The following is a 21,661-nucleotide window of genomic DNA, read 5'->3' on the forward strand; positions in this document are numbered from 1 at the left end:
CAGCTGAGTCGAGAAAGAGAAGAGGTGGTGTGACACAGTTTCTGCCAAATGAGTGCAGAAACTACAAGAGCAGGATGCTCTACTGCATGACAGGCACTATTTTTGTGTAAGTGTGATTTGGGAATCAGTTGAAAATTTGAGTAAATTTTAATTCTTAATTACTTGTATTACACCCTGCGATGGACTGGCGACCTGTCCAGGGTGTATCCTGCCTTCCGCCTGATGACCGCTGGGATAGGCTCCAGCTCCCCCAGCGACCCTGAGGGAGAAGCGGCTTAGAAAATGTGTGTGTGTGTGTGTGTGTGTGTGTGTGTGTGTGTGTACTTGTTTTACATTGAAAATACCAAAAACTAATAAAAATCTTTCTTTTTTGTTTATATGGAGGAGGTGAGCCTCATATTAGCTAGACTAGACTTTCTAATAGTGATATAAACTTTATATTCTGTATAAATGATGGCAAAATATTTAGTAGCTAAGTAATTAGATCATGCATGTCTGAAGATGAAGTTGAGGAGTTTGTAAACACTCATCTGCTGCCGCACAATTTGTGTTGGTCATCCTCTAGTCAGTGGTCACAGGACACTGCCCACAGGACGCTGTTGGCTGGATATTTTTGGTTGGTGGACTATTCTCAGTCCAGCAGCAACACTGAGGTGTTTAAAAACTCCAGCAGCACTGCTTTGGCTGATCCACTCAGACCAGCGCAAGACACACTAACACACCACCACCATGCCATTATTACTGAGAATGATCCACCACCCAAATAGTACCTGCTCTGTGGTGGTCCATGGGGGTCCTGACAACTGAAGAACAGGGTAAAAGGGGGCTAACAAAGTATCAGAGAAACAGATGGACTACAGTCTGAAACTGTAGAACTACAAAGTGCAGCTATACAGTAAGTGGAGCTGATAAGATGGACAATGAGTGTAGAAACAAGGATGTGGTCATGATGTTATACCTGATCGGTGTATATACACTTTTTGAATAGTTTACCTGCTCTTGTCCAGCAGTGTAATGCTCCAAGCATAGCAATGTCACTTAGTATAAGTTAGGATGAAAAATCCCAGCATTGCTGCAATCTGACAACTTGTTGATTTAGCAGTGCAGACGTTACAGTCCAGCACAGACGAGACAGAAATCTTAACTCATTTATACACTGGTGTGGGTGTAAAAATGGATGTGGTGAAACACCTGATAGAACCCTTTGGGTTCTTTGCATCTTGAGTTCTTCAAATTGATGGAGAACGTGTTGTGGATGATTCTATACAGAACCTTTTTGAAAAAGGTTCTATTAGCAACCAAAAGGTTTCTTCTACTGTTGTGAGCTTGACATTGTAACAATAGAAGAACTTTTTTGGGTGTTATATAGAACCCTTTCAAAAAGGTTCTTTCAGAACCATCCACAGGACATTTTTATTTCAAGAATGAAGTCATAATATGACAAGAATATAGCCATAATTTTTAGAATAAAGTTATACTATTTTGAGAATAAAGTTAATATTTTGACAATAAAATCATAATATTTCAAGACCAAAGTTCTATTTTTAAGCTCAAATTATATTTTGCAAATAAATGTAAACTTTATAGAATAAAACTAATATTTCAAGAGTAAAATCATAGAATAAAATCTTAGTATTTCAAGAATAAAGTCCACTGCCTGCGATTTCTCCTACAACAATAGAGACAATTTCCTCCAAGACCTTCTGTTTTTCCTTCTCTATAAACACGGGTTCTTGCATGGATGTTTCAGCCCCCTGACCCCCAGTCACACAATACAACTAACGCTAGTAGGGCAAAGGCTAGCACAGACTTCCTCCGAGACCTGTGAAGCCAGTCACCACATCTTTTTTGAACATTTCAGCATATTTATGGTGATAACAACCTGTTGATGATGTGCCAGGAGACTGAGGTTTTATTTACTGATGAATGTATTTATAAAAGTATAACTTTACCAACTCCTCAACATCCCTCATTTTAACATGAGGAAGTTAGTACCTTCCTTTTGCAAAGCCTTTAGCTACAATATTGAGACTTTTCCTAGTAATATTCCGCTTTAATGTCACATTCTCAAAATATTACAATTTTATTCCAGGTTATTAACTTCATTTTTGAAGTCTATTTTTTATTAACAGTGGCCCTTAAAGAGCCGTGAGTGCAGAGGAACCAGGAAACGTTTTGGATGACTCAACAGTTAAAGATCTAAAACCAACAAACTTCCATGGCAGGTTAACCACAGTAAATCAATGAAGCATCATCGGATCCCAAATCAAAGAGGGAGCACACACCTTCCCCTGACAGCTCAAACGGCTTTAATACCATGTCAGACGAGCACTCTACGAGCCAATATTCCTTCCTTCGAGTTCTGGCAGCCTTGAAGACGAGAGGCAAGACAACAAACAGGCTAAAAAAGCTGAGGAATTGTAAAGGAAATCTTTAGAGAAGAGTCAAAGAAATTTGCACTTGACAGCAACTTCTGCACCAACGCCCCCTCAGCACCACCTTCACCAAAACCCTAAAAGCTAGGAGGTGCATATGCAATCTCACCTTCCGTCTATCACCATGTCATTCTCCACCCACATGAAAACACAAGTACTGCATCTAAGGAGTTCTTCCAAAGTTCAACTTGGTCTCCAGCACACTTACAAACAGACACAGTGTGTACACACAACCCTACACACTGCCTTTGTTCCTCGTATGCCTGGGAGTGTGCCACACTTTAAAAAGCACAACAAGAAGCTCTGTAGACACCTGGTGGCTTTGAGGCAGGTTGGACGACTTTGCTTTCTACAGAACATCTCTTTCAAACACTCCCAAGCGACTGGTGTCAAAACCAAACCATCTACACACCTGCTGTTCCTCCAGGGGTGTCACTACACCCCCATTCACGGAGTTCTATATGCAGAAGTTGGTAGAAGCTACTTTCGTTTCCTCAGTTCAAGCACTTCAGTGAAATGTTGATGGATTTTCATCTCTGCGCAGCTTCAAAAGATATTTTTAGCTGTACTCACGTCTGCACTACTGTTCGAAAGTTTGGAATCACTGTTTCGAATAACATAGTAACGACTTTGTTTCAGATAGCGCGGTGCAAAACTCATAGACCACCATTCCTATATTTAAGGTTCAGTTAACATGATGTTTAAGTACAAGTTAGTCCTTGTATTAGCAGAGTTGTGGACTTAAGTCATATGACTGGGACTCAAGTCACATATTTGATGACTTTAGGCTGGAGAAAATCGAGGAAGACTTGGGACTTGACTTTGGCTTCAACACCAATGTCTTAGCCTCTGACTTGACTCGGACTTTATGACCCGGAAAGACATGAGACTCAGTAGAAGAAATTTGGAGAGAGTTTAACTGCCATCTGCAGTGTTTCTATACAGTTGATTATTTTTCATGTGAATGGATTCGTCTCCTGCCGAAGCTCAAATAAACAACGTGGTCAGATGTCTGTTACTGTGCTTATGCTCGGTTTCTTTTATTTCGGAAGACAAGTGAAGCGTTAGTGCTGAGGTTTGCCTCCATATGCTGGAAACAAGTGAAGCGTCAACAGCATCAATGTGCTTTCATTCAGCATTTAAATTCTAGTCTTACTGGAGAAACTGCCCAGCTGAACTGACCATATTCATCATGACACCAAAACAAAAGAAACAGCTGTCCCTGTTCAACCACTTTGAACTGCTTCTGCAGGTAAAACAAGCTCAAGATTCACCATGAAGCTGGCGTTGACTTGATATTCGCCAGCTTGGTATTGGAAATTGTTGTTCCACCTTAAATGCTGCAGCAGAATATAACTGCTGCACCATTTAAGGTGGAACAGAAAACTCAAATAAGAAGCTGTCAGAAAAAAGCCTTCAGTTTCATATATTCACCATCATGCTGCGGCCTTTTCTGTAAATGTTGTTCAGTTCAGTCATTTTGGTTTCTGTTGTCACCTAAATTCAATTCAAACTAGCAGTTATTTTCAGTTGGCTGACCTAGTTTTTATTTTAATCCTATGCACCCAAAAAATCATCATGAATTATCTTCAAATATGGTTTTAAACATTTTTTAAAATTAATTTCAGTAGTTCTTTTCATATCCTTTTCACATGTGCTCTACTCTTTGTGTACCCATATGTCTGTCATGGTTGTCTGGGTACCATGGATTCTGTATTTTAATTGATTATGTAAAAATGATTAATTGTTGTGGCATGCGCCCGCCCCCTGGGTCCCGACGATGACTGCCGAGAGAGCCGGCAGAAAGGTGGAGGCCGAACACTCAGCGGCAGTGAACGTCAGCGAGGACGCCGGGGAGAGAGCCGCGAGTGGGGAAGGGGCGGAATGCAAAGCCCGAGCTCCTCGGACGGACGTGAGGCACGAGAGTGGCAGTGGGAGGATGAGAACGAGGACGCTGGTGCCAACCGTGAGAGCGTTCCCACCTCTGGAGATTAGATTAGAAAAATAAGGCAAAAAACGGAGAGAACGGAACTCCTAACAACCACCTGGAACACCTGGTAGACACCAAAACTGCCCCCATCAGATAAAAAGCACTTAAAGCTTTCATCTTTAAGAGAGAGGAGAAAATCAAGCTGTAGATCTGAAGAAACCCACAGGTGCTTCCAGGGATGCGTAAAGGTGTTTTAAATTGAAGGTCCCGAAATTTTAGTATGAACGGTGATGTCATGCAAAATGATTTGCTTTTTTTTTTTTTTTTTTACTTGATTCATTTTTTGTATAATTAACATAATACATAATGTGCTATAATGTGGCTATACATGCTCACCCTGCTGTCTCTGCTTTCTCCCCTTCTGGACAAACCTTATGCAAATGATCTGACTGGTGTCCAGATTGTTAACGTGTGTTACAGAAACCGACTGTGCCATATCAGTCAAGCTACACTCTGAAGCTACACTGGAACAAACACCAAATGATGTGTCCTTGAGAAAAAACACCAAATGATGTGTCCTTGAGAAAGGTTCTGATAAAATGTCTACTTCAGATTCATGCTGTGTTCTTAAAACACAGACTTGTTCACGCCTTTGTGCTCTTGAGTGTGTGCAGATTCTGTTCTTACCTAAGAACAAATCTCAAATAAGAAAACATGGGTGAAGGTCAGAATCTTCGTGAAAACTGCATAAGTGGGTTTCAAGAAGTCATTTCTTCTTAAGAACAGAGGCCAAATATAAGGCGGGACCGGGACTCAGAAATACTCTACAACTCTGTCCACATCTTTGTAGCTCAATCTGGTTGTGTTTTAGCGAGACAACAGTTGGTCAACAGTTGGCAAGGGAAGCTACTCGGCTGACTGTAAGTAAAGATCAGTGCATGATCACCACAGGTTTTGAAAATAAGGGATATAAAGACAAAGATTTCAACTCCATCCAAAACACAAGTACATATACATCTTCTAATTATGTTTCAGTTCAGGTTTGGACATTTATAATTATTTTTTGCAGTTGAAGTTAAACATTCCACATCCCTTATGCCTGTATGTTTCTGCTGGAGCCTATCCCAGGAGTCATCGGGCAGAAGGCAGGATACACACTGGACAGGTCGCCAGTACATCGCAGGGCAGGCAGACAGACAGACAGACACAGGCACTCACAACCAGGGTCAATTTAGGACATCCAATTGGCCTGACTGCATGTCTTTGGACTGTGGGAGGAAACCGGAGGAAACCCATGCAGACACAGGGAGAACATGCAAACTCCACACAGAGAGGACCCTGATCACCCGGCCGGGGAATCGAACCCAGGCTCTCCTTACTGTGAGGCAACAGCGCTACCCACCACACCACCGTACCGCCCTTTCTTTGAAACACTCAAAGTGTACATTTCTGTTAAATATATGTTTTAATCTTTTTCTGATGTTAAGAAAAAATGAACAACTTGTACCCACAGGCTGTTTTGACTGGAAATTCAAAAAATGAAAGGATGTTCTCTGACTTTCTCTGACATTTAAAGGAAGTCATTAGAAGCTCTGGAAATTAAGAAATGCTCAATAATGAACAGACATGTAGAAAAATCCACAATAACTGAGAAATAGCAATGGGAATGAACTTATAGAAAAATCATATCCAAAAAAAGCTCATATTTCAAGAGTAGTGACCCTATCTCATCAAATGCCATTACACTGTTAGAAATAAAGGTTCTGTGCAGGTCATTTTTTTGCTCATCAATGAACAAACAATGTAAATGTTTCTTCAAAAAGTGGTTTTAGGGTCCAATCGTGCACCTTGAATAGGTTTTTCCACATGAAAAGCATGTATTTGTACCTTTTTATAACCTAATGTTTTAAAACAGAACATTAAAATAAGAAGCCTGGAGAAGAGACAGGTGTTTGTGTCACGATTGGCTCCTCCCACTCCATGTGCCTTTTTGTTTTGGTTTGTCCATGTGCGTTTGTTTTGGTTTAAGTCCTGCCCCCTGTTTGGTTACTCCGCCCCTGATTGTTTTCACCTGACCCTCATTGTCCCGTGTATTTAAGCCCTGTGTTTGTCTCTTGTGTTTGCCGGTCTTTGTTCGATGTATCGTTCTGTTTGTTGGCTTCGTTTGAATCTCTGTGTTGTTCATTGTATTCTGGTCTGTCATGTCTGAACCCCGTTTTCTCCATGTTGGCTCTTTGATCCTGGACTGTTTTGACAATGACCCTGGATTTGCCCATAATAAATCTCGCTTATCTCAGCGTATGCGTCCTCCCCCTTACAGTTTGGAGCTAATAGAACTATAATATATATACATACATACATACATACATACATACATACATACATATATATATATATATCCATCCATCCATTTTCTAAACCGCTTCTCCCTCAGGGTCGTGGGGGGTGCTGGAGCCTATCCCAGTGGTTATATATATATATATATATATATATATATATATATATATATACACATACATACACAAAATCTATGGATTACAGTATAGTTATGTTCCCTGAATAAAGGTACTGAGACGTACCCTTGAGGGTACCACTCCAGTGACAAGAGGGGTCCTGCCCAAGTCACAGTTTTGTACCTTTATGTTTGAGAGTGTAGTAGAACTGGATAAAGACAGTTAAGCTTTTAATAAAATTAATTTTCTTGACAATGAGAAATACTTTAAACTGTGAATAAAACCAGTTTACATGTTGGTTTCTTCACTTTGGTGTAACATTTCAACTGACACTGACATTTTATTGAATAATATAGCAACTTACTGTTGCACACACCTCTCACTTCACAGTTCAGCATTTTATTTGGGACCAAAATGGTCCAAAACGAGAAGAACAGAGTCTAACAAACTTCCTGTTCTGATAGATGCTGAATGTTCTAAGAGGTTCTACTGCAGAACCCGGTATTCCAGGAGTTTTTAGACCACTTAAGTTTGTTTTTGTAGTAACTTTTACTTCTGCTTGACTTGTTATGCCAGTGTAACAACAGGACTTATTGGTTTAGGCTACTCTGTACACCAGAAAGAGCGAAATTCATATCTGGGACTTCAGTCTCTAGAGGATTTACATTCGCTATCAGTGTTGATGGAGGTCCAACAGCTTCTGCAGTGTTGAATAAAAAGCTGTGCCGAAATCTGCAAGACGCTGCAAATATTCAATCTCCGTGTTCTCTCACCTTCCCCGCGCTGGCCCAAGTTAGCCCTAAATGTGTGAAGGCTGTCCAGCTTTGCTCTGTTTGTGCTGATGTATTCCCATAACTCTCCATAACTCCATCCGAGGGGCTTGCACAAGGCTGCTATTCGTCTCCAGAGAATGGGCTTGTCAGCGGCTATAACACGCCATGAATAACTAATACCATCAACTTCCTGTACACCTCCATATCAGCCCCCATAAAGCAAAGCCGACGGACGCCGCTCCATTTAGCTGTGAGTGATGCTGGTGCTCGCCTGCCGGTTGGCCACCCACCTCTAATGATTCATTTCTTGTGCTCTGGCTAGCGCCTCCGCTAACAGATGCTAGTGCTAAACAGGGCTGACGCTATTTAAAAGCGAAGCAACAGCGGGCATGTTAACCCTCTCCTTCAGATTGTCTTTACTTCTTTATTGCTTGCCATTTGTAAAAAAAAAACCTATTTGGTAAAAGTAAAATGTTTAAAAATCATTTCAAAATATTTGTTTCTATTTTTTTGCTTAATAAAACATATTTGCATGATGCTGATGCATTTCTGGACAGATAGGGCCAGTTTTCGGGACATGGAATAAGCATACACTCATGAAGAATATGGTTATTCAAGGGTTCTTTGATTAGGGCAGTGGTTCTGTATTAAACCATGAGCACTCAAAGAACCATTTGCATGCTTGAAAGGCTCTTCGCATGGTGAAATGGTTCTTCAGACTGATGAAGAATGTGTTGTATATGGTTTAATATAGAACCTTTTGAAATGGGTTCTCTACAGCAGCAAAAAGGGTTCTACTATTCTTACAAGCTTAACTATAGCAGAACCCTCTTGTTGGTGCTATCTAGAAACATTTTCAACAAAGGCTGATTCATCAGTTTCTCTGCATACTTTGTTAGCCTGTTCTTCAAAGGTCAGGACCCCCACATAGCAGGTATTATTTGGGTGGTGGGTCATGCTCAGCACTGCAGTAACGCTGACGTGGTGGTGGTGTGTTAGTGTGTGTTGCGCTGGTGTGGATCAGACACAGCAGTGCTGCTGGAGTTTTTAAACTCTGTGTCCACTCACTGTCCACTCTGTTAGACACTCCTACCTTGTCGGTCCACCTTGTAGATGTAAAGTCAGAGACGACAGCTCATCTGCTGCAGCACAGTTTGTGTTGGTCATCATCTAGTCCTTCATCAGTGGTCACAGGACGCTGCCCGCAGGACGCTGTTGGCTGGATAGTTTTGAGTGGGGGGCTATTCTTAGTCCAGCAGTGACAATACCTGCTCTGTGGTTGTCCTGACCACCAGGTTAAAAGGGGGCTAACAAAGTATACAGAGTAACAGATGGACTACAGCCTGTAATTGTAGAACTACAAAGTGCTCATATGTGGTCAGTGGAGCTGAAAAAAAAATACACAATGAGTTTAGAAATAAAGAGGTGGTGTTAATGTTTTGGTCAACTGGTCAGTAGAAGCCCAGCAGCACTTCCAAAATGTGGGAAAGGTTATAAATGATCAGTATCAAGCTGAAAAATCAGGTGTTCAAATGTTGTTAAAGAGGATCTAAACAAAACAAAAGCATTAACTCTCCACAGGGGGCTCTCTGCAGGGGGCTCTCTTGTTCTTGATGCAGAGTGACTCCTCATTCTGATTTACAGTGTATTGGCCCTGCTTTGATAGCCAAACGGAGCATGCTAGCTGCAGTTAGCCGCCTTGAGCAGACAGATTTATGGGTGCTAGACTGGGGCTTGCATCAGTTAGCAGAATATAAAACGCTGCTGACTTGCGGGGAAAAAAGATGACACAGAGGCAACAACAAAGGCATACCAAACCCCTCCCGGTCAATAGCAATCAATGTGCAGCTAAATAAGCATGGTTTAAACGACTGAAATACAGATTCGTCCTGTCACGTTTTCACACCGCATGCCGCTCAGGACCGGAGCCGAAGCGCTAGCTCGGGAAAGTATGCGAGCGTAGTTTGCTCTCAGTGGAATCAGTTACAACCCAACTCCTTCTGATCATCACCAACACAACATGAGCAGCTTTCTGAAAGGGCACTAAAGCACAAAGTCCTTCTCAAAGAAAGATCAAAACAAAAGGGCTGGCATGAGGCCAAAGCCGTCTATCGCTGCACTGTAGTCAGCAAAAAAAGAGAAGCAATTTCAGAAAGGCTTCTTTTGTTGTGTAGGCTGCCTCTTCGGGTGTGCTCCTGCACCAGCCTCCATCTGAAGGCCAGATCTGAACTTTATTACATATTACGCACTAAAGAAGCAAGAAACGGAATACAGATACAAGTGCACCAGGATAGAAACTGAATCTAGACATTATTATACGTAACATTACCTTGTTTAATTAGTAGGTTTTTGTGATGCAATGCTGGTTTATTAACATAATAATGATACACAAGAGAATAAGCTGCGTCCTCGTGTCAATTAAGTGACCAGTGAACTGAAGACAACATGGACAATTCTGTCTGCATGTATACATATACACATAAATACATTACAAGATATTTGATATTTGATTAAGGCAGCATGCAGTGGGTCGCCTCACAACAAGAAGGGCCTGGGTTAGATTTCCAGCTGGGTGACCAGGGTGCTCTCTGTGTGGAGTTTGCATGGTCACCCCGTGTCTGCGTGGTTGTCCTCCCACAGTCCAAACACAGGTAGTCAGGTCAATTGGACATTCTAAATTGCCCCTAGATGTGAATGTGTGCGTCTGCCCTTTGATGGACTGCCAACCTGTCCAGGGTGTATCCTGCGAGCCGCCCAGTGACTGCTGTGATAGGCTCCAGCACCCCACATGACTCAAAGATAATCAGCTTGGAAGATGTTTGTGTGTGCATGTGTGATATTTGACCACTATTGCTGTAAGCTAATAACAATAATAATAATACCCAGATATTACGCTTATTTTGGTTTATTTTAACGTCAATTCCTCATTGTTTACCATAGAAGCTTTCACAACGTTTTTCCTATCAAAATATTCATATTTGGTCATAAATGTTGGACTATGTTAACTGTGTAAAATGTCATTTTTAAGTGTTTAAATATATCCAACAGCTAGGCTAGGCAATTAAAAGTCACCACAAGTTAGCTTGTTATCCCTCTGTCAAACAAATACCTATCGTACATCTATATATATGGATCATTGTACCAAATTTGTTTTTGAGTAGAATTCCGAAACACTAGCCAGTATATGACTAGCAACTGCAGCTTTGAAGAGCTCTACACATATAAAATTATCATATTTTTCATTCAAATACAAAACATTCTTACTTAATTGAAGAAAATATATGTTTTGGTAGTGATAATTCCTCATGTTTCACACTGATTTTCAGACTTTGGAACAAAACAATGAGATCTAACTACTTATCATGTGGCCATAAGGGACAGGGATGCAGTCTCACTTCCTGCTCTAAGTGTAGGGGCATGGTCAAAAAGACCCGGCCCACAGACTAAACCTATCTCTTTGTGTTTCAGTAGAGCAAGAAAAACTATTTTCAAAGTTTTTATTTGAAAATTAAACCAATGAATAAAAGTATTATTTTCACAAGTGCAAACACCGGCGTAGGGTTTGGGATAAGCTCTTCCCAATGGAAAGTATCCTATAAATGATTACTTTAGCTCACTATCTCAAATAATGCCTTGGGTTTATAGAAATCTTTACAGAAATCATAATAAAGCAAGGCTCAGAATTCCTTCAGACTGTCTTCAACAGAGCTTGTCTCCCACTGACCAATCAAAAGTGACTGTATGCTAAAACAGTCCCCAGCATGAAGCGCCAACACCAGCAGGTATCACAGCTGTAGGAACTCATGCATGGTAAGAAACGCCTTTGATATGCAGATGTTAATAACCACTGTCCATTTGTAGTGAAGGTAGAATCAGCTGCCTCAGGTGTGCAGCGAGACTTTCAGAACGAGAGTTCACACAGCGCATTCTGTCCCTTCATCAGACAGGACACTGCGCTGGAAAACACGACAATCATCCAAGACAGCGGTCAAGCAAAGGGCTCGAGAGCATTCAATCAGGGAGTGATGTGGGTGAAACGGTGAAGAGGTACATTCATGAAAAGAAAGGGAAAAAAACTGACCAGTAGAAATATAGATTAGATATATTTATCTCCTTATTCCTGAGTGTCTATGTATTATAAATCAATGCATGACTGGTGGAACAATGGGGACAAGCTGGCTTTTGATGTAGTACTTATTAAACCACTGGGGCAAAGGTCACTTACATGAACCACTTAAAATCCCAGGCTTATTACATACTACGGCTTATTATTCAGTACCTTAAGAAACTTCAATGCAAACTGGCTGAGCAGAATCTACACCAATCAGGCAAACATGATACCTTGTTTCTACGCTCACTGTCCATTTTATCAGCGCCACTTACTGTATAGCTGCACTTTGTAGTTCTACAGTTACAGACTGTAGACCATCTGTTTCTCTGATACTTTGTTAGCCCTTTTTGCTTATTCATCTGTGGTCAGAACCCTTATTGACCCTCATAGACCAGGTACTATTTGGGTGGTGGATCATTCTCAGCACTGTAGTAACACTGACCTGGTGGTTGTGTGTTAGTGCGTGTTGTGCTGGTACGAGTGGATCAGACACAGCAGTGCTGCTGGAGTTTTTAAACACTGTGTCCACTCACTGTCCACTCTGTTAGACACTCCTACCTGGTCAGTCCACCTTGTAGATGTAAAGTCAGAGACGACAGCTCATCTGCTGCTGCACAGTTTGTGTTGGTCATCCTCTTGTCCTTCATCAGTGGTCGCAGGACACTGCCCACAGGACGCTGTTGGCTGGATATTTTTGGTTGGTGGACTCAGTCCAGCACTGACACTGAGGTGTTTAAAAACTCCAGCAGCACTGCTGTGTATGATCCACTGACCAGACAATGAGCATAGTAACAAGGTCTATCTATCTATCTATCTATCGCTGTCACAAAGAACATCTATGTATTTTTACCAAGTTCATTAAGATTAAGTGACCCTTATTAGTCCCACAACGGGGAAATTTCACCTCCGCATTTAACCCATCCATGAAGCGAAACACCACACGCACGCACGTGCACACACACACACACACACACACACACACACACACACACACACACACACACACACACACACACACACACACACACACACACACACACACACACACACACACACACACACACACACACACACACACACACACTAGGGGGCAGTGAGCACACTTGCCCAGAGCAGTGGGCAGCACAAGCCGCAGCAGTTGGGGGTTAGGTGTCTTGCTCAAGGACATCTCAGTCATGTTCTGTCAGCTCTGAGGATCGAACCGGTGACCTTCTGGTCACGAGGCTGGTTCCCTAACCTCCAGCCCATGACTGCCCCATAAAACATGTGCTTTCCTTTCACAAAGCTCCTTTAAACATCACCATTCAATTTCTCACAGCGAGAAGGATGAAGAGCACAAAGAGCAGAAGTGTTAAGTAAAGAATAGCAGCACATGTCCACATGTTGACCGGCTGGATGCTGAAGTGCAGAAAGTTGACTCACCCCTGTAGCTCTTTGACTGAGATGGAGATTTTGAGGTTGTGTCCTAGAACATAAAGCGCAGTCAGTATATCTGCCCACTGCACCATCTCCCCCAGAGGTCCCCCCTTCAAGACCTTCGGACTGAACACATCTCCGGACTCCTCCGTCAGGAAGCCCACATGCACCAAAATCTGCACAGAAAACACGCCAGAGATTCAGGACTTTTACAGGTATGTATACATTGAGCAAGTTAACCATAATAATGATCAGCATCACTGACTGTTACACGGAGGTGCTTGCGTCTTTGAAGGGCTGGACGAAGCTACTTAATGGAGAAGGAAACAATGCTCATCAACAAAATGAACAGAATGTGTTAACATACATAACCTGTTTTGTTTTTTTTTGATAAATCAACATCAATATAGTAGCTACTGAATAATTCCTAGTAGACGCTGAATAATTAATAGTTATTATTAAACAATTCATAACACACTCTGAATGATTATAGTAGATAATGAACATTTTAGAGCAGTTATTAAACAATGTACAGTAGTTACTGAATAATTAAAGTAGATACTGAATAATTCATAGTGGTAACAGAATAATCCACAATGAACAATTCATAGTAGAAACTAAATAATTCATAGTATTTATTGAAGCATTCGCAGTGGATACTGAATGATTCATAGAAGACATAAAATAACTCGAAGTTGTTATTGAATGATTCATAATGGGTAATGAATGATTCCTAGCATCATCAATATCTACTATGAATTACTGAGCAACTACTACAAATGGTTCTGTATTTACTCAATAATTCATAGCAGATACTGAATAATTTATAGTAGTTGAATAATCCATAGTCAATAATGAATAATTAATGGTAGGTAGTGAATGATTCATAGTAACATCAATATCTACTATTAATTATTAAGTAGCTACTGTAATTAAATCTGCATTTACTCTATAGTTTATAGTTGATATTGAATGTATGATAAATACTGAATGATTCACTATATATATTGAATAAATAAAAGTAATTACTAAATAATTCATGATATTGAATAATTCATAGAAGTAATAGAATCATTAATAGTAGCTACTGAATAAGTTATTCTAAATACTGAATCATTTATAGTACTTGCTGAATAATCCATAGTCAATAATGAATGATTCATGGCAGAAACTAATCATTTATAGTAGTAACTCAATAATTCATAGCAAACATTTAATAATTCATGTTAAATCCTGAATGATTCATTGTAGAAACGGAGTAATTAAAAGTTGTTACTAAAGTATTCATAGTAGATACTGAACGATTCATAGTATCCTTAATATCTACTAAGATTTATTGAGTAACTGCTACAAATGAATCGGTTTTTACCCAATAATTTATAGTAGATATTGAAAAATATATGATAAATACTGAATGATTCATTATAGACATTGAATAAGTAAAAGTAATTACTAAATCATTCATAGCAGATACTAAATTATTCATAGAAGTTATTGAATAATTAATAGTCGCTATTGAACAAGTTATTCTAAATTCTGAATACTTTATAGTAGGTACTGAATAATCCATAGTCGATAATGAATGATTCATAGAAGATATAAAATAACAAAAAATAGTTACTAAATGATTAATAATTGGTACTGAATAATTCATAGTAGATACTGAATCATTTATAGTCATTATCTCAGTAATTCATAGTAGATATTTAATAATTTATGGTAAATACCGAATGATTCATTGTAGAAATTGAATAATCAAAAGTTGGTAGTAAAAAATTCATAGTAGATACTGAATGATTCATAGCAGTTATTGAATAATTGATAATAGGTACTGAATAAGTTCCTCTAAATACTGAATCATTTACAGAAGTTGGTAAATAATTCAAAGTCGATAATGATTGATTCATAATAGATACTGAATGATTCATAGCAGTTATTGAATAATTGATAATATGTACTGAATAAGTTCCTCTAAATACTGAATCATTTACAGAAGTTGGTAAATAATTCATAGTCGATAATGAATGATTCATAGCAGATACTGAATGATTCATAATAGATACAAAAGTTCTTCAGTTACTGTATAGTGAAGAATTGGTGAATAATTCATAATGTGTACTGACTATATAGTAGTTAGTGAAAAATAAGTCCTAAGATTAAATGATGAATAAATAAATGAAGTTTGGGTAGTAAAGAAAAGTGAAACTGAGAACTATTGTGTGCTTCCTTCAGCTACTTTTTTCCCACATATTCTAAACATGCAGCAAGACTGTCAAGCAGAGACACTCTTATGTCAGCAACACATGGCGCTGCTGCAGAAATGTTTATTTATTGAATTGAGAAGTAAGTAAAGCAAAAACAAAACTATGTTGATGTAATATATTCACATATATTTTATTCATGCCTACTTCTTTCAGCGCATTCAATTCAGGTTTTCAATATTTTCCACTTGCTTTTTTCGAAATGGTCATGACTTACTGCAGCCTTTTGCATTTATTTGGCACCTCTTGGTAAAGAATACACTATGCTGTTACTGCTTGCCGTCTACTGTGACGTAGACATTAGTGTGATAGATTGAATGATTCTGTGTTTGTTTTTTCATGAGGCAACACTTGCCGTGCTCCACTACATGCTCTTTTGATGAAGCTGAAACATTTTTAATGAAGCTCAAAGTCCCAGCTAAGACCTATGACTTCATGTATTTCAAAAAATCTCATTATGCAGTGTGAATGTTCTGCTCGTGGGCGATATGGCGAAAAATGTTATCACAATAAACCAAATTCATATCTTTCGATATAGATACATATCGCGATAAATGTCAAATCATTATTTCTTTGAAGTTTGAAGGCTGATTTTTGCTCCTGATTGGTTAAAATCTGTTTTAAACTTTTGTTTATGGTCATGTGACAAACACTCACCGAACAGTGGAACAGTTCACCAATCTGGCATGGGACAGTGGGAGAAAGTGTCTGGTGAGCTGTTTTTAATAGGTGGAAAAGCTCAGCCACAGTTTTTGTAATAGTCCTGATTTAGGCAGGAAAGTAGCTGTCTGGTGACGAGTGCTCGGCGATCCCCTTACAAATGCTAAACAAGAGGCCAACAACGGTGCTAAACTCAACAATGTCAACTTAGTACAAACAGCAAATGTTAGCTGGCTCGGCAGGTCAGCGATGGTTCACACCGCCTTACTGCCATCACTCCCACCACATCCATGTCAGAGTATATCACAGAATTAAAACACCAGCTAGTCACAGCTGGATTTCTCTACTCTATCGTATTTCTGGGTTGTGGGATGTTAGAGCTGGCTTCTCTCACTCTGGCTGGTGTTAGATGGCTCCTCTGAGTGTAGTGAGTGAATCATGTCACTCACTTTCTTTGTATATAACATGAAAGCTAAAAGCAGTGATACAACAGTGCTGAATGGGTTTGGGGTGATTTGGAGCTGGATTGCTGGCTAATGGGTGGTCACAGGTGGATAAATTCACTCTGGGTTGTGAGGGCGGAGTCTGCTCAGTGCTGTGACATATGAACAATGTCGCTGTTCTAACCCGTTGTTGGAATATGAATATGGAATATGTGTTTTTAACCTTATGATAGCCTCGCGCTTGTCTTAGTTGGTAAGAGTTGATGAGATCAGCATCTAAATTTATCAAACTTGGATGCTGCCTCTTGTTGTTTTCATGAATCGTCATCCTGGTTTGATGTTTCTCCTCCATTTTGGTCCTCTGAGCCGATTAAACAGAAATAACAGTTAATACGAATTCAAAATGCATCTCTTGTCGTTTACGGTACACGATCAAATGCAACGTAGCCCACATAAGAAAACAATGAAGATTTTCTTAAGAAATTTTTAAGAAAAATAACATTGCAGAAACACTCGTCAAGTGAAACGATCGTAATTCTAGTCGATCTGTTGTATTTCTTATGTTCTGGACATTTCTGAAAAATTAACTCACTATATTGGCAGATAATTTAAAGTAAATTGACATAATAAAATCACCTACAGCAAGTAGGAAATGTTTGGAAATAAGTTCACTAATCTTGAAATAAGCTAAAACAATCTCAACAGGAGAAATATCAGATTTATTGATTAGATTTAAGATCATTTTCATTGACAACATACCAGTTTTTGCCGTGAATTAAGATTATCTTGAAAGAATATTTAAAAAATTCTTAAGTATTTTTTGAGAACTGCTTTTAAGAGCTAATTAACTTCTTAGTGTTTGTACTAAGAAACTTCACAAGATTTTCTTAAGACAACTTTCATGAATCTGGCCTCAGAAGTCCCTTTGGGGAAGACAAATTCTCTGAAGAGAAAACAGAATGAGAGAGACGGAGAGAAAGACAGATGAGAGCGAGAGAGAGAGAGAGAGAGAGAGAGAGAGAGAGAGAGAGAGAGCAGAAAAACAGATTTACATATCTGTATGATATGTTTTGTTTTGTTGATTCCATCCCTTGTATTCAGCTTCACTCCCTCACAACACAGCCACCCTGTAGTTACTTTAACACATTTATTTATCATTTGTCAGCTTGTTCTCTCACAGAGAGAAATAAATAAATCTGACCTTTCCCCTCTCTGCTGTAAACACACGCAGAGCAGAAACAGCAGAAGCTCCCAATTCACTTTTAAGTGTATTTACCGCTGTGGATTCAACATCTTGTTAAGTGAATAAACTCCACCAAGTTTCTGCATAACAATAAAGGATAAATCTACTGTGATTGTGAAATCCAGCATGTGACAGATGGTAAAAAAATGAGCAGTTGCAGAGGCAGTAAACAACAGGAACTTCATAATGTGCCAGCATTACAATCACAGCTTGCACCAAAAAAAAAAAATATATATATATATTAAAGTTTAAACTCAGAAAGTCAGGGTTTGCCTATATTATGAAGACTGAGCTGAATCAATAAAGGTTGGCTAATTCCGCTCTAAGCAAACTGAAATATAATAGGGGTCAAATGGCCAACACGAATGCAGTGTGGGCAGCCAATATTTTTGTGCACTGCAGAAGCAGGAGTGGCTGGTAGCCCAGTGGCAATGAGTTATCTGCTGGAAGTTTATGGGTTCAAATCCCGACTGGGTACTCCTGGTTGTGCAATTAAACAAAGTGAGAATTTGATGCAATACATACATGTAATCATTAATAAAACAGGTGCAGATTACAGCAGCTAGATAGAATACTGAGTAAAATAAATAAAACAATCAAGAATGGTTGAGTACAACAAGTGTTTGCCAAGCAACAAAGCTCAACAACTGTTCATAAGCCTCAGGCTGGTTTTAACCCTGATTAGGTTGAAGCTTCTGTCTGAGGTGACAAGCTGAAACAGGTTGTACCAGGGCTCAGACGTTATGTTCCTTAGTTCTGGAGATGTGTAGATCAAGCAAGGTGGGTAGATCCAAAAATGTCATACATAAATAATAAATCTTGGAAATGCTGCCCGCTAAAGACTCACCTTTTCCCTGGAAGAGTAGCCATTCCAGTGAGCACTCTGCTGCAGTCGTATCCTTTTCAGAAGTTTCGTAATTCAGACTTGACCTGTGACTTTGTAAAAGAAAGCCATAACGACAAATCCAACACTGAATGTCTTCTGTTATTATTTATCCATTTTTCCATGTTGTTCCTGACTTGTCAACCAATTAGAGCCTGTGTTCCTGAATTGTTGACAAATCTGAGGCTGTCTTCCTGAATTGTTGACCAATCAGAGGCTGTGTTTGACTTGTCAAACATTTAGAGGCTGTGCTCCTGACTTGTCAACCAAACAGACTTGTCGATCAATCAGAGGCTGTGTTCTTGACTTGTTGACCAATCAGAGGCTGTGTTCCTTACTTGTCGACCAATCAGAGGCAAGTGGTTCTTGTTGATGTCACAACACTACCCTTTCAGGCAAAATAAAAGTCTCTACCTTGCAATGTTCCCAAGATATTCTTATACGTGACATCCTACCACATCTGTCATTGTCAACCTGCAAGTGTTAACATCAGTGGTCTTGATCTGATGATATGCTGTAGCTTGAGAACATCATGTTTGGTGGTAGAGCTGCGCCAGACTATGACTGAGGTGCTGACGACAGACTCTGTGATGGCTGTTCTGAGATTTCTATGTATCTTTCCATAAGTAATTGTGGCAGTATGTTTTGGAGAAAGTAGATCCGGTGCTGGACTTGGAGTTGATACCCTTTTTAGGTCCCTGGTGATTGTTGTTCCCAGGAACTTGAAGGACTTCATGGCCAGTCCTGTCAATGACGGTAAGGGCTGTCAGGGGGTTGGTAGCTCCTCCTGTAGTTCACCATCTTCACTTTCAGTAGAAAGGTAGAATTTGTTGTGACTGCTCCACAGGACCAGCTGTTTAACCCATCTGTAAGCAGACTCTTCACTGTCCTGCATAAGACCAATGACTGTAGTGTCATCTGCAAACTTTATGATATGTAGCAATAGTAGAACATTCATATCATACAGCACCAGTTCTGCCGGGAAGCCAACGGTAGCATAAAAAAGGAACTACCTCATAAACATCAGATGTTTGCATATTAACACAGTGCTATTCCTGGGTAGCTTATGGAACAATTGCATGACTGTAGAGGAGCACTTTTGAACACAATGAAAAGAACGCTGTGCATTCCATCGCAATCCTCCTGCGTTGTCAGACACAGGTTTTCCATTTCTGGAGTGGCTTTGCCACTGCTGGGCTCAGGGGAGATTAGTGCTATAGGCATGCAGGCAGAGGAAGAGAGCAGGTTAGACTTTTGTTTATGAACAAGTAAGTACGGCGGATTTTGCAGACTGCTGACTTGCCCGACTCATGACTTCAAAATCCATTTTCTTGAAGGGCACATGGGATTATGAATGACTGTACTGTAACCCTGGAAGTCCTTCTCACATGAATTATTAAAGCTGTGTACATTGTTTTCATACAGTGGAAGTTGCATGTGACTTTATCGCTCTTGACAAAAAGTTATAAAAAGTCTAGAGCCTGCTAAACCACTGAGAAGAACCAAGACTCAAAAAGTTGAAACTTCCTAAGAGCATTTTCACACCAGACCTTTTTTCCCGACCCAGGAACACCCACTTGCTCTGGGAGTTTGGTATGTTTGGCCAAGAGTAAAAGTTGTTTACAAGTCCAGGATTTCTCCAGAAAACTGATCTCTGGTCCTCTTGAAATCGGTCTTGGGTTCACTTCCAAACTCCGGTGCAGTCCACTGCGCGTACAGAAGCTATTTGCTCCCAGCACCACGTGTAAGCTTGCATGATTGCTTAATTTGGCAATATGACTGCTTCCCCTGCATGGCTAAAAAACTGCCAAATGGCAAAATGCCATTTACTCAAAAAGGCTGGGATTTCCCACTTAAGTGTTTGTATTCAAGGAAAATAATTAAAAGCAGCAAATTAATAAAGCTAGTGCACACAATTTGTGAAACCTGTGGCCAGAAAGTGACATATTGAACTATGCAGTTGATCAACACTTCAAACAGATTTTTTGTGTTTGAAAGTAAACACAAAATGAGCCCAGAATTGGTTCTAGTTGTGGACATAAGTACTCAAGACAAGTGCCTAAGAGCATGAGGAAAAAACATTACGAGGAACCAAGAGTCGAGAGGAAAAACTCCTTAAGAGCATGAGGAGGAACCATTGAATGGAACCAAGAATCAAAAGGGAAAACAGTCCTAAGAGCCTAAGAGCATGAAGAAGAATGGCAGAGAGGAACTGAAAAGAAGAACTTGAAAAAACTCTTTTTAGAGCGTAAGCAAGAACCAATCAGCCAATCAATCCACAGTTTTGTAAAGATTATCCTATATTATGCATGCAAAACTGCAGTGATGACCACTTCCCTAAAGCAAACCCAGAGTCAGATGTGTGTAAAATATCTCGTATTAGCCCTTCATGGTCTATAAGACTTATAAAAGGCAACACTGATTCTGTTTGTTAAATATGAGTCTGACCTCATATGTGGAAGCGGTGAGAGATCAGCAGAGCAGTGAGGTAAGAACACTGTGTGTGGGAGATATGTCATCGCGCCACCAGCACCCAGCCAGCCGATCAGGATCCAGCGTGATGCACATCGCTAACACTGCCTGTACCTGACCTTGGCCAGTTCTGACAGTTAGGTTGAATTGTGTCGGGTGGGGGGATGGTGGGGCTTTGTGGCAGAAAGGTCTTCATGATAGCCTGTCATAGCCCAAAGGCCCACACGGCAGCACAGCTCGTTGCTAAACCAAGCAGAATGCTAACTAGCTCAGGGCCAGAGGGCAGCGTCCTAGCGGTTCAGACTAAAGGGTGCTAGCGGTGAGCATCCAGCAGCAGCTGGTGTGTCCTCCAGAGAGATGTGCCACGTCAGGGCTGAAATGACCTCTCCAACCTCCAGCTGGTGCCCACAGATGGCCCAAAGCACTCCCAATGGCCAGCATCGCCGTCTTAGCCATACATGAACCAATGCTAAATCCCTGATTATACATTAGCTGGGTCAAAATGACTCCCCGTGAAGCACCATTGGGGTCTGATGGTGTACTATCCTTCTGTGAAAGCTTCATATCAGGTTGTTGGTGGT

At 40.2% G+C, this 21,661-nt stretch overlaps 1 protein-coding gene across 1 annotated transcript in view; it reads right to left on the reverse strand.

The window, feature by feature from the left end:
- Positions 1–21,661, reverse strand: part of LOC108424797 (alpha-1,6-mannosylglycoprotein 6-beta-N-acetylglucosaminyltransferase B-like) — a 239,736-nt gene that overhangs the window by 96,127 nt on the left and 121,948 nt on the right. Inside the window, exon 8 of the mRNA XM_017693034.2 lies at positions 13,125–13,294. Within this exon, the coding sequence (XP_017548523.1) occupies positions 13,125–13,294 (170 nt within the window). The remainder of the gene's footprint in view (positions 1–13,124; positions 13,295–21,661) is intronic.

Source organism: Pygocentrus nattereri, chromosome 30 (genome assembly GCF_015220715.1).
Source record: "Pygocentrus nattereri isolate fPygNat1 chromosome 30, fPygNat1.pri, whole genome shotgun sequence".
NCBI classification, from domain to species: domain Eukaryota; kingdom Metazoa; phylum Chordata; class Actinopteri; order Characiformes; family Serrasalmidae; genus Pygocentrus; species Pygocentrus nattereri.